The sequence below is a fragment of the Anser anser genome, assembly GCF_964211835.1.
Source record: "Anser anser genome assembly, chromosome: 2".
NCBI classification, from domain to species: Eukaryota; Metazoa; Chordata; class Aves; order Anseriformes; family Anatidae; genus Anser; species Anser anser.
Genome location: NC_139721.1, coordinates 89,576,042 through 89,590,367, shown reverse-complemented (window position 1 = coordinate 89,590,367; position 14,326 = coordinate 89,576,042). Strand labels below are relative to the sequence as shown.

Sequence of the window (14,326 nt, the reverse complement as noted above, 5' to 3'; positions counted from 1 at the left end):
AGCAGCTATTTCTTTCTTTTCCTTACACCAGCATGTGTTGGTGGGTTGATTCAGAAAGTTCAAGTGCTCATGGATTTACTGGCATAATTTCTAAAACTGCTTACAGTGCTGAAACTGAGAAATCAGCCAGGGAGACAGGCTTTGCTGCAGACACAGGGCCTGCTCAGTGGCCTGCTTACCCTGCCCTTGGCCAGCAGTTGCCACAGCCTATGTAGATACGCAAGCAGGACTTGCTTCCAGGGAATATAAACTGTGGACATCTGGCCTTTCTTCTGGAAGAGCAATCTGACAACTGTCATTCAGACAAAGCTCTCAACACTGGCAACTCGCAGTTTAGTTTGCAAATAGTATACCTCCATGCTTTTGTTTCTTTCTTTCTTTTTCCTTGGAGAACAGTCATTTCAGGAATACCTGATATTTTCTGGAATACTCAAAAAATATGATTCAGAAACAAATTTCAGTAATGAATAACTGCAGTGGTAACACAGGGCAGATGTTTGAGGCTTTTTCAATAACATAGAAATTGCTTTATAAGACAGATTTTGTCCAAAGTGTTTTAAGTGCTTATCCGTGTAAATGGTGAGAGCAAGGTAAAAGCACCTCAGGTTCTTAAAAAGGTTGAAGGGTGCAAGCTCATACAATTACTGCTCTAAAATGGCTGTGGTGCCCTTCTTCTTCCCTCTCAATTCATTTCCATCAAAAAACAAAAACACACACACACAAAAAAAGCAGAAGTGGGTAAAGAAAAGAAATAGAAGACCTTAGAAATTGGTCTTGGATTGAGATTAAACATAAAATTTGCCTTGGAGGGAGATCTTAGATAGTAATTGAGAAGAAGTTACAGTATTTTAATACTAAGTTGAGTATTTTTTGAGTATTTCTTCTGTATTTCTTTTTGTGAACTCAGTAAGAGTCGAATGAACAGAAGAGGTCAGCATGTGTTGAGAAGGTTGATTTCGGTGCAGATTGAGATTTCCCATGTTCTTCCACAGTGTGCTGAGTTTGGTAAAAATCGAGTGGTTATTATACTTTTCCTAATGAAACAATAGCTTACTGTGCCAAATACTTCTACATATGTTTAGATATATTCCATTCCCTGTCAAACAAGGAGAGGAGATACTGCCCTAAAAGAAGACCTACAATACCAGGATCTGTGCAAAAATGAAGAGGCTGGACACCACTGTAATAAACAATCTTGGTTTCTTGTGTTACTATGGCAAGAAAATGCCCAGGAAAGGTACTTACTTTTTTTTTTTTTTTTGTAAATTAACTACAATACTCTACAATACTCTGCCTTATAAATAAGCACAGTTGAGGATGGTATGTCTTTTGCCTAAATCATCTGGTGATGCTGGCCATTGGAGCTGTGTCCTCCCATCTGCTCGAAGGTGTTCTGTGTGCCCCTGGGTAGGGGTTATTGAGTTAGATTTTTTGCAGAACTTTGTTTCCATTTAGAAGTAGAAATAGGTAGCTGCCTTCTTGTGGACTTTTGTTCCTTTGATTTCACAGTGGGTTTTTTTTGTTTGTTTTGTTTTGTTTTTTGATTTTGTTTTTTCCCTCTGATTTAACTCCACTAGATGTTTCGCCACGTCTGTAGTTTGGAAATTACTACAGTCAGTTTTACTATGAGGAATAAACTTGATTCCTGTTGTCTAAACCTTCCTGCATAAATTTTCTAGATGTTCTCAGTGAAGGATTCACTATTTGTGAATAAGAAAGAGGGAGTAGTGCAAATTCTGAGAACTTCACTGAAACTCTAACCATTTTTGATACTGAATGGGAAAGGCCCATGGTATACTACCAACATTGTGTCCAGCACTGTAGTAATGTGCAAAAAGAGTCCATCTCTGCTTTCCATCTTTCAGTGTTTCCAATCTTTTTTTGGAAAAAAAAAAAACAAAAAACAACACACTCAAACAAAAGTGGTGAAGTTGCACAAAAGATTTTGCTGTTGCTAGAAAAGGAAGGATAGAGAGAAATGCACTTCAGTTTGTTTCATCCAAGCCAGTGCTTTCAAGTTTGTTTGGTTGTTCTTAAACAAGTTTCAGAAAGTTTGTCATTGCCCCATGGTTAGACACGTAGCCTGTTGCTTTGTGTCCCTGTAGCTGTTCTGAGGGTGTTATTGCCAGCAGAATAATGTCATACTTAACATTTTTTGGAGATTTTGGGCAAAGTACAAAAGAGACTTGTCATGCCTTATTTTTCCTTCTTTTCTCCCCAAAGCGTCTGGCTTGCTGTGGTGATGGAAAAGGTTGGTACATGGAAAATTCTGAGACCGACTGTCAAGAACAATAATTGTTTGAGATAGTGAAAAACAGTTTCAAGGTATTGTAAAGAGCTGGGGGAAGCTTTCTGGGAAGGGAATTGAAACCAGCCAAAGAGAAGTCTGGGCTATTAAATTAATTAGCCTGTCATGAGGTTTTTGAAAGCAAAAATGGAGCTGTATTAGCATGTTGGCTTCATGGCAAGTGAGAGCTGGCTGGAGCCTGCTCATCTGCATGTAGTTTGGGGATGAATTAAAGTCTTAGAGCCCATGGGTTTTGTTGAAAAATGACATTTTGAAAGAGGCAAGTTGGCTGCTAGGAGTCGGAATCACAGCAGAGCCAAAATAAGCTTCATATTTCTTAACCGTTGTGTTACAGTGAACTCCAGATTTTCCCAGAAGATGTGCAAATGCAGATGGACTGAGCATTGTGAGCTGCCAGGTTTTAGTGAGAAGGGGAGAAGGAAAATAAACTACAGTTGTCCATTATGTAATACAGCTACGAAAAAGACAGTTACTCAGACCTGATAATGTTTATAAGGAAAAGGAGGAGGCAGCTATAGAATAAGGAAAAGAGCTAAAGATGTGAGTAAACTGAAGACTCAAGCTATGACTTCAGTGTTTGGCAGAAGTCAGAAGAATAAATACTGTGATGGTAGGGGGTTGGGGAAAAGAAAAGAGTCAAGAGTAGCATAAACAGCAAGTCTAGAGCTAGCGTGCTGTGCATTGTATTAGTAGGCATCAAGTGGAATTTGTGGGAAAGATAAATAACAGCAAAGGAAACTATGGGGTCTGAATGAAGGCAACCAAAAGATTTGCTATGCTCCAGTCATTTTTGTACTCTGCTGTGAATCGGATGCAGCTCCACAGGACACTAAGGAAGAATGCTCAAAGACAAAATGCTAGGAGAGAACTAGGCCTTCTTTTTATTAGAAAAGATGCAAATTGTGATGCAAAAAATTGTGATTTATGTGATTCTGAGTTTATGAGAAGCTGGAATCAAGGCCTGAGAAGCTAACAAATTAAAAAGGCCCAAGGAGAAACAAAACTGAATCGAGGGGACTGCTTTTTGTCTCATGATTAAAAAATGATCATTAAGAAAGATGAACCTATTAAAATTAGGTAGAAAGTACAGTTTCCAGCAGCTTGTAGCCAACAATGCTCATGTTCTACTTTATGTATGTGTGAATAGGAGTTTAGGAGCCTAAACACCACAGGATTTGGGGTTTTGAAGACATGTAGCGTGGTACCAGCTCCAGGCAGGTCAAGCTAGAAGGGTACCAGGTTTCCAGCTCTCCTGCGTTCCAGTCAGTTCCGACTGACCCCTTCAGGTGGCAAATGGTTTTACACATTATTTCTAGGAGCTCTTCTGAGCTTCTGTAAAGTTCTGCCTCGGGGTTGCTGGGGGATAATGGTAACACAGCAAAGAGGGCTGAAGGATGTTAAACATGTAGCTGGATACAGTGCTAATTGGAAAGCCAGGGAAGGATAGTGCACAGCCTTTCAGGGTCTCCTGTTTCATAAGGTTTTTGCCCCTTCCCTCAGTAAACCTGAGAGACACCACTTTTTGTTGTTTTTAATAATTTTGTCTTTCTGTATTGGTGTGATTTGATGAGGGGATATATAGTTCCAGCTGTAGAAAGAACACTGGCATTCAGATGAAATCTTTCTAGGCATGAAAAGCCTGTGCAGACCAAAAAAATGAATTAATTGCACTCTTCCATCCTCCGTTTAAAAAATAATTAAATGTTTGTTTACAACACAGGACTTCAAGTAAAGCATGCCTGATATCTGCCTCCAGAGATCTTAAAACTGCTTGTGAAAGTTTCTCTCTCGCACATAATCTTGGACCCAGAACCTTTAAAGTAAAGCTCCTGAAGCTGTGCCAGCAGGGCCTGCATTGCAATTTTGTGAATGCTTCTGATCTTCAGAAGCATTGAATTCAGAAATTCTGCTGGAATAATACTGGGTCAATGTAACACAGCGATAAAGTTGAGTTTAAAGTTGTCTTCATACAAAAGTATTTGGGTGAGTTGTAAAACAAGCAAAAAAAAAAAAAAAAAGGAAAAAACATGGCTAAAACTCTTACAATGGGGAAAACCTTGTAAGCTTATAGGGTAAATAGTCCATGCAGAATATACATGTGAATATTGCATGTTATGCATTGTGTATGTACAACAGCTGTTTATGTGTTAGAAATATATTTAAAATAAGGGATTTTTAAAATTTTGAGCTAAGCAAAATTTATTTCCTGTTTGCTTTTACTGATAGCTGTGTGTCTAAACCTCATGCTTACTGCTGGAAATGTCAAACTTTGCTATCCTAGAGCAGTTCTAGGTTTATTAAATTACACAATTAAAAAAGAAAAAAAAAACATGGGGAGAAAATCTGTAGCTAAGATTTTGGAAAAGTTGGAGGTCATTTTGCATTGCGTCAGAGCCATGCAAGCTGTAATATGCTTGTCAGTTAAACTGGTTCAGGGTTGTTTACCCATTCTGGGCACCCAGCCAGCCTAACTTACAAAACTGCAATTATCATGATTGCTAGGAATAGTTCCGCTTCTTGCCTTGGATTTCTTGTGCCTTGCTCCTTTTCTTCTTCAAGGAAGTCTTAAATTTTCCTGTCAGTTCTGAGGAGACCCTGATTTCCCCCTTAGGGGTTCCCACAGAGACGAAGTCACGGGCTATCAAGCCCTGACAAATGCAGTCCTTCCACAGAGGGGGCAAGAGCCTCTCTTCTGGGGGTTGAATCCCTGCTGGCCCCAGGCAAGAAAGCCAAGTCTTGCTGCAGGAGACCCACAACCTTCAGGTTTTTTATGGTTTAACACAATCTCTGAATCTTTCTCACAGGCTGAGGTGCTTTGGTATTTGCCTTGTCCTCCATTTATGGCCACACCGTTTCTGTGGCAATTCCAGCAGTGGTTTGGTGCACGTGTTGAAGTAGTTTTCTGTGTCCCTTAACAAACCATAAACCGAAAGGAAAGAACTAGTACCAGGTGCTGGCTACCCAGCAGCCTTTGGGCTGCAAGTACTGTGAGGTTTGAAGGCTCTTAGGATAATGCAGTGCTATGTCAGTGCTTCTGTCAGGTTCCTAGAAGACTCCTTTCCACCTCCTCCCACGTGTGTGCCTCAGTTGGCTGTTTTGGCTAGACAAAGATGTGAAGCAGCTGGGCGTTAGTTATCAGGGAGAACATGTTGGAAGGGGAAGTTTCACATTGCTGGTATGAGCTGGGGTTGTGGCTGCCTTAATGAGAAAACCTGCAAGCCGGTGATAGTCTGTTTAGTGGGGAAACTTGTCAAGTCTGTAGCAAAGTTGTACTCTGATGGTTTATCATCAGTGATTTGCAGGGTCAAGTATGGCAGCAGTCAAGGCACTGCGCACAGATGCCTTCACGCAGTTCTTTGAGTAGAGCTCCTGTTGTACTTGATAGGAGAAACAGGTGTAAAAGAGCCTTATTCTCAGCTGTCATTCTTGCAAGGGAACTGCCTCTCTCTTTTTGTGCATTACATTTTTTTTTTTGTACATTCTGGATGTGTTCTTATTCTCCATTGTCCATGTAAACAGTTTCAGTTTGTGATGAGGCAGTGGTCTGCGAAAATCCAAGTCTTATCTTGCTTATGCCTTGTACTACTGGGCACTGTGTCTTCAGTGATAACACATTTCTGGGGAGTGTGCTGTAGGTCTTTGCCATTAGCACAGAAGCTCTTCTCAGGCACAGTTCCTCTTCATTGGCATGAACTTAGAGGAGCACCGGGACTGTCAGAGACAGGGAAATAATGGTGGCATGGCAAGTTATTGGGGATTACTGGCCAAAAATTTCCTTCAGGGCACTTCCTGGGTTCAAGCCAATTCCTTGGGGTACAAAACGCTGCTGAGGATTTCCAAGGTCTCTGAATCTAAAGACAGGGACTCTGTTTATCTTTTCCCAGAGATTGGCAAAATTATATTATTATTTTTTTCCTCAGCTAATCAATCTGTCTTGGGGAACTTCTGGAAAATTTTTATATGGCTTATTTGTTATATTATCTATGTATAGTGTTATGGACTGTGGTATTATTTGCTTGTTTATTTTTGAAAGTTTAGCAATGAAATTTGCTTTGCTTCATAGAAATTGGTGTCAAAACCTGACTTTTGTCTTCCCCTGGATGTACGGACATATTTCATTTATATCTAGAATGGAATTTTCTGTGTCAGCGTAAAGGAACATGTAATTTCTTCATAAACACTCAGAAATGAAAGTGTGACTTCAGTTATTCTTAGATGCAATGCTGACTTTACAGCTGCTTCTGTGGATGTTCCAGCTCAGCTCTTGAGATCACAAAGTTCAGTTTGCAGACTCCTATTTTGACATGACTGGTCACGAGGCCTACAAAGCAAGCAAAAAAAACCCCAAAACAAACAAAAAAAACCCTCTTGTGGACATGGTTGCTTTCCTTTGCTTTTTTATTTTGATCCTCTTGATTCAAGTGCTTGTCTCGTTCAGAAGCTCCCAGCATTGCATTCTTGTTAATTTTGTTAGCTGCTACTTAGAATCAAAAAACTATTTCAGAACTTACATTCAGGACATGCCAAGTTTCTAGCTCTAATCCCCGCGGCTCTTTCTGAGCGTAGAGCCCAGTGAGAGGGCTGGAGAGAAGGAAGGAAGAAAATATGGACATGTGTCTGCCTTCTGACATTTGAACATAGCGTGCTTCTATGACATAGCAGTCCTGTGCCACAGCAGACCTTACTGAAACCAACGTGGAAAGAAAACTAACTTATTTTGTCATTTTTACATCATGGAGTGCAAGCTTGGTTTCTGTGGATGTGTGTGTTTTAGTTATTCCTGGCTTAGCAAGTTTTTTATTTTCTGTTTTTTAAATAATAGTGTTTGATTAAAGATTCCCATCCAACCTGATAAAGTAAGTGAATTTCAAATACATTTCAAGTCTGAGGAGCAGCATGTGCATTTCACGGAAGTTGCTACTGGCAGTGGCCAGTTGGCTTTGCACATGACTGGAGTGATGCTGAGGTGTGTGAGTGCCTGCTCCTACTGAGAAGGATGGTACTGTGAATGTGGTAAAAATTAGTTGGTAAGGAAGAGGCAGGGATGCTAAGCAAGACTTTGAAGAGTATTTATATTCTGGGCTTTGTCTAGCAATTGGGACATTTTGCTGGAGATGGAAGTATAGGGTTACAATGAATGAGTCTCAGAAAGCAGCATTTAGGAAATATTGTTTTATTATAGCATTGTGAATTGACTTCTCATCTTGCAGTGTTATGTAGTCTTTCTATAGTGTGTTTGGTAAGTTATATCCAGAGGACATACACAGCAGGTAGTGTGAGCTGTTAGGTCCAATTTAACATATTTTACTGTCTTCTCCAGTAGCCAGTGTGGTTGCATTTCAGTATGACTGCCAGAGGCATTGCAGCTTGATTGATTAAGGCAGACCTCAGGGAAAAAAAAGGCAAAATTTTTAGAAGCTGCTGAGGTTAAAGCAATTTTTCAGGTATTATAAAAGGCATGTGTATTTGTTTTTAAGTATTTCAATCCTTTTTATCCTTGAAGAAACAAATAAGACTTTTTCTTTAGGCTTTTTACTAGAGTAAAAGATGATCCCTGTCTTATCCAAAACACACAAGTCACTCTGTGTTCATCTCTATTCTGGGTGATTTGGTACCTTTTAGTACAAGATGTTGGGTTCTCAGAAGATTAAAGTATGTAGTGTTGCAGAGCCTGATGATCTTGCAGCTCTAGCCATAGAGATCATTTGTGGATGATGTTTGTATCATTGGAAAATAAATACAAGTTTATTTTAGTTTTGTTTTCCCCACAGAAGCACACAATGGTTGAAGCTGGAAGAGACCTCTGGAGGTTGTTTGGTCCAACTCCCCTGCCCTGGAGCTGGTTGTCCAGGAGGCTTTTGAAGATCTCAAATCTCTCCAGGCAACCTGGGTCAGTGCTCAGTCAACCTGACATTGGAAAAAGTGTTCCCTGATGTTCAGATGGACCCTCCTATGTTTGTGCTCACAGCCTCTTGCCCTGTCACTGGACACCACTGAAAAGAGCCTGGCTTCATCTTCTGTATACCCTCCATTCAGGTATACGTTGATGAATTCACCCCTTGGAGCCTTCTCTTTTCTCTGTTATCCCTCAAGCAGATATGAGGGTGGTTGAAGTCTCCCATGAGGACCAGGGACTGCAAACGTGAGGCTTGTTGTCTGCATGAGGTTAGGTGTAGGTACTGATAACATACTCTACACTGATGGATTGAACAGGTAAATGTTCACCTGGCCTTTCCTCTAACACTAGGACTTAAGAAAGTGTAACTGCTATTCCTTTATTTCTTCACGCAGCTGTTCTAAGTACTTCCCTGCTCTGTCTTGGTGGTTACCAGTTTCCCTTATTTATTTTATTTTTCCCTGCACTGGAGAGGTAAGGAGGACCAAAAGAACTCTGTCACCATCACCTCATTTTGTATTGCACTTCAGAATCTTTGCATGTCAAACTGCTCTACCTCCTGGTAGTACCTCACGATGTTATTCTTTTTTTTCTTTATTTCCCTGCTTGTGTTTGAAAGTCTGGTATATGACAATCTGCCAGTCATGTTCCTCAAGAGTAAGGAAAAAAAAATGCAGAGACCTGTAACTGAAGTATTCTCTAGAGAAATGTGAGCAGCTGTTCAGAACAGGTAGATGACATGGTGATCTTACGCCATACAGGGGCTCTTATCCTGATGGCTACAGCTTCCTTTGGAAAGGAAAATTTACCTGTGTGCAGTCTTCAGTATAACAGCTCTCATGCTGCATGATCTAACGTTGCCAACTCAGCCTCTGATATGGCACTGTAAGACTGCCTGAGTGTTGACAGCTGCTGGCAGTTCCTTAGCATGGAAATTCATAAGGCTAACTGTAATTGAGTTGAGACGTATCACCTTCCTCCTACTCTCATCAAAGGTGTACTTGTCAAAGCCCAGATGAATATGAAGTACCTCAACTTCCCACCAACAAGCCAGGTAGGTTATTGGCTCAATTCATTGAAGAGCATCTCTCCCATCCACTCAGCCAGAAATGTTTTGTTTACTGCCCTGTTCCCTAGATGTTTGCAGTCCTATTTTTCCCCACTGTTTGGATAAAGTATGAAATAGTGGAGCTATAACTGCTTGCCTTTGCACTGATATATTTCAATTTTGCACTGAAGTATTTCAACACCTTTTTCAATTGCTTTCAAGTAAGCCTATCTTTAACAAAAGGATCTCACCTAAAAAGGTGATTAAATTCTTTTTTTTTTTTTTTTTCCAGAACAATAATGGTGTGGTTTCTGGAGCACAGAGAAGTACCCTTCAGCAACATCAGCAATCCAGTGAAGGACTCCTTGAAGGAAACTGCTTGAAATCCACGCTTTAGGCAAATTAGGAACTTGGAACAAAGAAAAGATCTCAAGGGAAGTTCAGCTTTTGAAATTTGCCCCAAATACCTTTTGCTGTAGGTTAACTTATCTAGAGCTAAAACCTTGCTATATTTTCTGTTTTTCTCAAAGTAACAAATCAAGAGAAGGTGTGGCTTAGTGGATGCAGGTGGCTTTCCAACAGTTCCAAGTACATTCAAATCATGTCTTCCTGACCAGGAGAAAAGTAACTATTTAATTCCAAAAATAAATTTGATTATAATGGAACTTTTTGTGAGGTAAGTATACGCTAAGGCCTGTCCAGTCCAATTGCCAGTACTTAACCCTTTGCTGTTTGCTAGTGCCTGTGATTGTACCTACTTCAGGAGAACTAGAATGTCCCAGAGAGATTCCTACACTGTACTATTAAGGTTTCTGTCATACTTTGATATTTCAGCACCAACGCCGACAATTGCCTTCTCATGTGTGTCTAGTGAATTCTGAATTCCTTACAGAGCATAGATTGTGTAGTACAGTAAAGCACTTAAAGTAGCAGACAGTCTTGACAGGAGCCTTAGGGGTCAAGACTGAGCCAGGCTAAAACTAACTCAATTTTGTATTCCAGTACCATCTTTCTAAATTCTACTAACCATTGGCTAGATGTCTGACACCCAAGCAGGTTTTGTAATTTGTCTTCGTGCCTGAAGGATGAAAAAAGGTAGGAAATTTTCTTCCTTTTTTAAAAAACAAACAAACCAACAAACAAAAAAAACAAAAACAAAACAAAAACAAAACACAAAAACACCACATGGAAGTTCTCTCAGACATTCAGAAAGATGTTGTTTCTATGCTCTTAGCACCTGGGTCCAACAACCTGTGAGGCTCCAAAATTCTCCAAGAACAAGTTGTTTGCACGCCAGCATGTAAGTACTAGAATCAGCATAGAAAAGCCATCTTAAAGTGCAACTGCTTTTGTGAAGTTGCAACTCCAAAGTGCCTTAGAAGTTAATGCTGGCTTCAGCAGTCTTTCCACCCTTGTCCTTGGGCCCAATCAATCCCTTGTGGCTGCAGCTGCATTTAAGGACCAGAAACTAAATCTGATTCTTCAGGGTGATTTATCTATGCAGTACTGCAAGTTTGTGTAGAACAATACGTGCATCAGCAGTGAAACAGGCTAAACAAAGACCTGACTTCTGTGAAGAAAAGCACGGAAAACACTAATTTTAAAAGGTCTTGAGTCACTTTGTATGATCTCATGATTGATTGATTGCTATTAGAAGGCCATCATTTTGCTGTCATTGTTCTATTATGGTTTTCTAAAAACTAAACTAGTCTTAATGTTGTTCTATTCAAATATAGGGTCATCAGTTGTCTGAGTTGGAGGACTTCTATTTTTTTTTTGACAGCAGCTGAAAGTAAAATTCTTTGTTACTTATTAGATATTTGATGGAAAAATCTTCACACTGTTGCCACTTTTCCTCACAAATGCCTTTTTTTTTTTTTCCCTGAAGTGTTTGGAAACCTGTAAACCCTTCAGAAATCGTTAATAGAATTCAAGCCCTATAAGAAGAGGCGGCCACAGAAGATTCACATACCCGCAACTATTGGAGGTATCTCTTGTGGACTGATAGCGCAGCAATTCATATTTCAGGGGAATCTGAAAAATAGGTACACTGCATTTTACTTCAGTACCTGATGCCTACCTTGCTGGATGGGCCTCTCCTGTTGGGTAAGATGTTCAGTTTACATTGCTTACACATATTCATCTTAAAGACAGAAAAATAAAAAAAAAACTGCCCTCTTTACTCCCTATATGACCTCTTCAGTACAAATGCCTTAGTAAGGCATTACTGTTTTACTATTTCTGCTGAATGCTTCTGATCTTAAATGAAAACATCCTCAGAACCTCCACAGATCAGTTGTGCATATCAGTAACAATTGCACACTGAGGGTATTTCCTGACCTATACTTAAGAGAACTGGACAGTATTTTCCTAAAGAAATTATATCCCTGTAGTCCAATATATAGAAAAGTACGTCATTTATGAATGACAGCATATTTTTAATAGTGTAAAGTTAGTTACTGGTTCTAATATAAAGGTAGGGCAATTGTGCAGTGACATAGCTATGTAGCTGTGGCAATGACTGTATAAGAATTGGTCTGAAGTAAGGACTTTTTCCAATTTATTCACAGCTTAATATTCAAATTGAGTCATAGTAACAGCCTGACTGATAGTAACAACACAAAATGAAGCAAATGGAATTATTTTTTTCATTTGAATTGCCTACATGTTCAACTGATATAATTCTTCTAAATATTTCCAGATCTAGTCGCCTGTTTCAGTGAAATTTATTCATGGTTAAGAACAGCATAAATAATCCTCAAGCTGAAATAGATGCAATCTATGCCCAAATTCTTCTTCAAGGTGCCAGAAAAGAGATGTGAATATCAACTCGAGTCAAACTCAAAAAGGTTTAACGTTACAGAACTTTGTGTAATGAATCTTTCTTTCTCCCTTTCAATATAATCAAATTCAGGTAAGGAATCCTCACTTTCTGTACCACAAAATTATTGGGAAAATGATACATTCTCAAGAGATATAAAAGAATATTCAGTAATTTTTTTTGCAAACTGTAACAAAACAATTAAGAATCAAATGACTTCCTGAATGTTGTCTTCCTATCCACCTTATCTAAGAGAAAACATCTATATAGTTTAAAACAATAAATTAATTTTCAACATTTCAATGGAAACTATTAAGAGTTTATATACATTTGACAGAATAAAACCGTAATATTTAAGTCTCTAATTTGCAACATTTAAGCACCTCTTCCTTTTAAAATCAGAACTGTCTTTGAAAAATACAACTATATGAGAACCGCATTTAAAATGTGTTAAGAAATATTAGTTTTATTTAACCAGTTTTCACAGCTGAATATTTATTCTATAAAAACTTTACAGATTGTACAGTTTATATATAGTTCAAACTACTAGAACAAAAAAGTAGGTCCCACAGATGCAAAAATACTGTACCAATCCAAGGTAAAGGCAGATTTACACACTGTACAGCTGTCCACTGGGAAGGGGAGGTGGGTCAGTTCCAAGTTAAAAACTTCAAAACTGTACAAAAATAAGGTTTGATTTCTTTTTCATTCTTCATAATACATTCAATAAGATTGCAAGCACAGATACCCAAGTAATAATAGATATCTGCAGTCAGGAATCAATAACCACTCCTGAAAGGAATGCAAAATAGGTCTATTTACACAGGGCACTCTTTTACACCATACTGTATATAGTGTATATTTAAAATAATAAAAAAGCATAGACAAAGAACATTAAACATCTAATATAAGGTAGTTTTTTTAAAAGTTTTTTTTTACTTAATAGTGTGCCAAAAGAATTTTAACTTATTAAATAATATATTCTAAGTGACCCTAAAATTTATGAACATAAAATGCATTTTTGGTGTAATACATCAATTAAACCAGCAAATATGAAAAAAATGTATATAAAGTAGTATTCTCACCCAGCAACAGAAGCACTTATGTAGTTATTAAAAAAAAAAAAGAAAGAAAAAAGAGGCTATTTAAAAACCCACTAAAACTAACTTATAACTTAGGATATTCATACATAGATATTCAGTGATTCACTAATACTGCAAAACAAGCTTTTTTTGTCTTTTTTTCTTCCCCTTCCACTTCCCTCATTCCCCTTCCCCAAGAGACAGTGGTTTCTTCATGCTGTCTGGGTAAGAATTAAACATATTCCTGCCACTTTCTACCCACCCCTCTATATCTCCCCCCAAAAAAAAAAGCATAGAGTGTTTTCTTGGCATTAATCCTGAGCACACTCTTTTGGGGGATTTTTGTGATTTAATCTTTCTGGAGTTCAATTCTGAAAAAATTTAGAGTGTTCCATTATTTGAGGTATGTCAACCTTCTTCTGCGACAATGCCTTATATCTGAGCTGATTTGTTGGGCAGTGAAAGTAAGGGCTGGCTAATACCCGTTTCAGTTCTGTATTCTAATGAAAAAAGAAAAGCGTTATTCCAGACTTCCCTGCCACACAGAAAATAAATGCAACACCATTCACTTTTTAATCCATTCTCTATTTGATACAGTACTAGCCAAAGATAACAAAAACTATAGCCTTTAAAGAGATGTTTGGTAGTGCACTCTATCATGTTTTAGCTTCTTGTGTGTGTGTGTGTGTCTACATACACACTCTCACACATTACATTATATATATATATATATAAAAAGTATACATATATATATATGCACACACACATTATGTATGTGCATATATACATGTAACAATCAGGGAGAAAGGAGTTTTGTTCAAATTTAAGTGATACAGTACTTTTAAACCCCTTGACAATAAAAGGTGTGTGTGTGGGGGGGGGGGGTTCCACTGCTGTTCCCAAGCTGAGCAAGGGGTGAGTTTATATAGGATTTTAAATGGGCATGTGTTGTTTGCCCTGATGTCCAAGAAATACAATTCCAGTGTCAATGGGCATCTCATCAGAACTCATCAATTTTCCTCTGCAGGTATTTTAACATTGAGTCCATCCCTTGTGCCGAGCCCCAGATTTTCTTCAAAACTTCACACTCCTTTTCATTTGCTTGTTCCAAGTCCACCTTCATGATATTACGTACTAAAGCTTTGGATTCTTCAAGTACCTAGGCGAATAG

At 38.6% G+C, this 14,326-nt stretch overlaps 1 protein-coding gene and 1 long non-coding RNA gene across 11 annotated transcripts in view; one reads left to right on the top strand and one right to left on the bottom strand.

Annotated features, from left to right (window-relative positions):
• Nucleotides 1-1,245: 1,245 nt before the first annotated feature.
• Nucleotides 1,246-13,135, top strand: LOC310895206. The gene is made up of 3 exons (XR_014580534.1): nucleotides 1,246-8,198; nucleotides 9,545-11,358; nucleotides 11,954-13,135. It is a non-coding gene; the product is annotated as an uncharacterized lncRNA (long non-coding RNA).
• The window catches only part of CDYL (chromodomain Y like), a 106,383-nt gene continuing 104,569 nt past the window's right edge, over nucleotides 12,513-14,326 (bottom strand). For all 10 annotated transcript variants that reach the window (XM_083826139.1, XM_083826141.1, XM_083826140.1 and 7 more), the window contains one exon: nucleotides 12,513-14,314. In XM_083826139.1, the coding sequence (XP_083682265.1) occupies nucleotides 14,156-14,314 (159 nt within the window). In that variant the 3' untranslated portion in view covers nucleotides 12,513-14,155. The remainder of the gene's footprint in view (nucleotides 14,315-14,326) is intronic.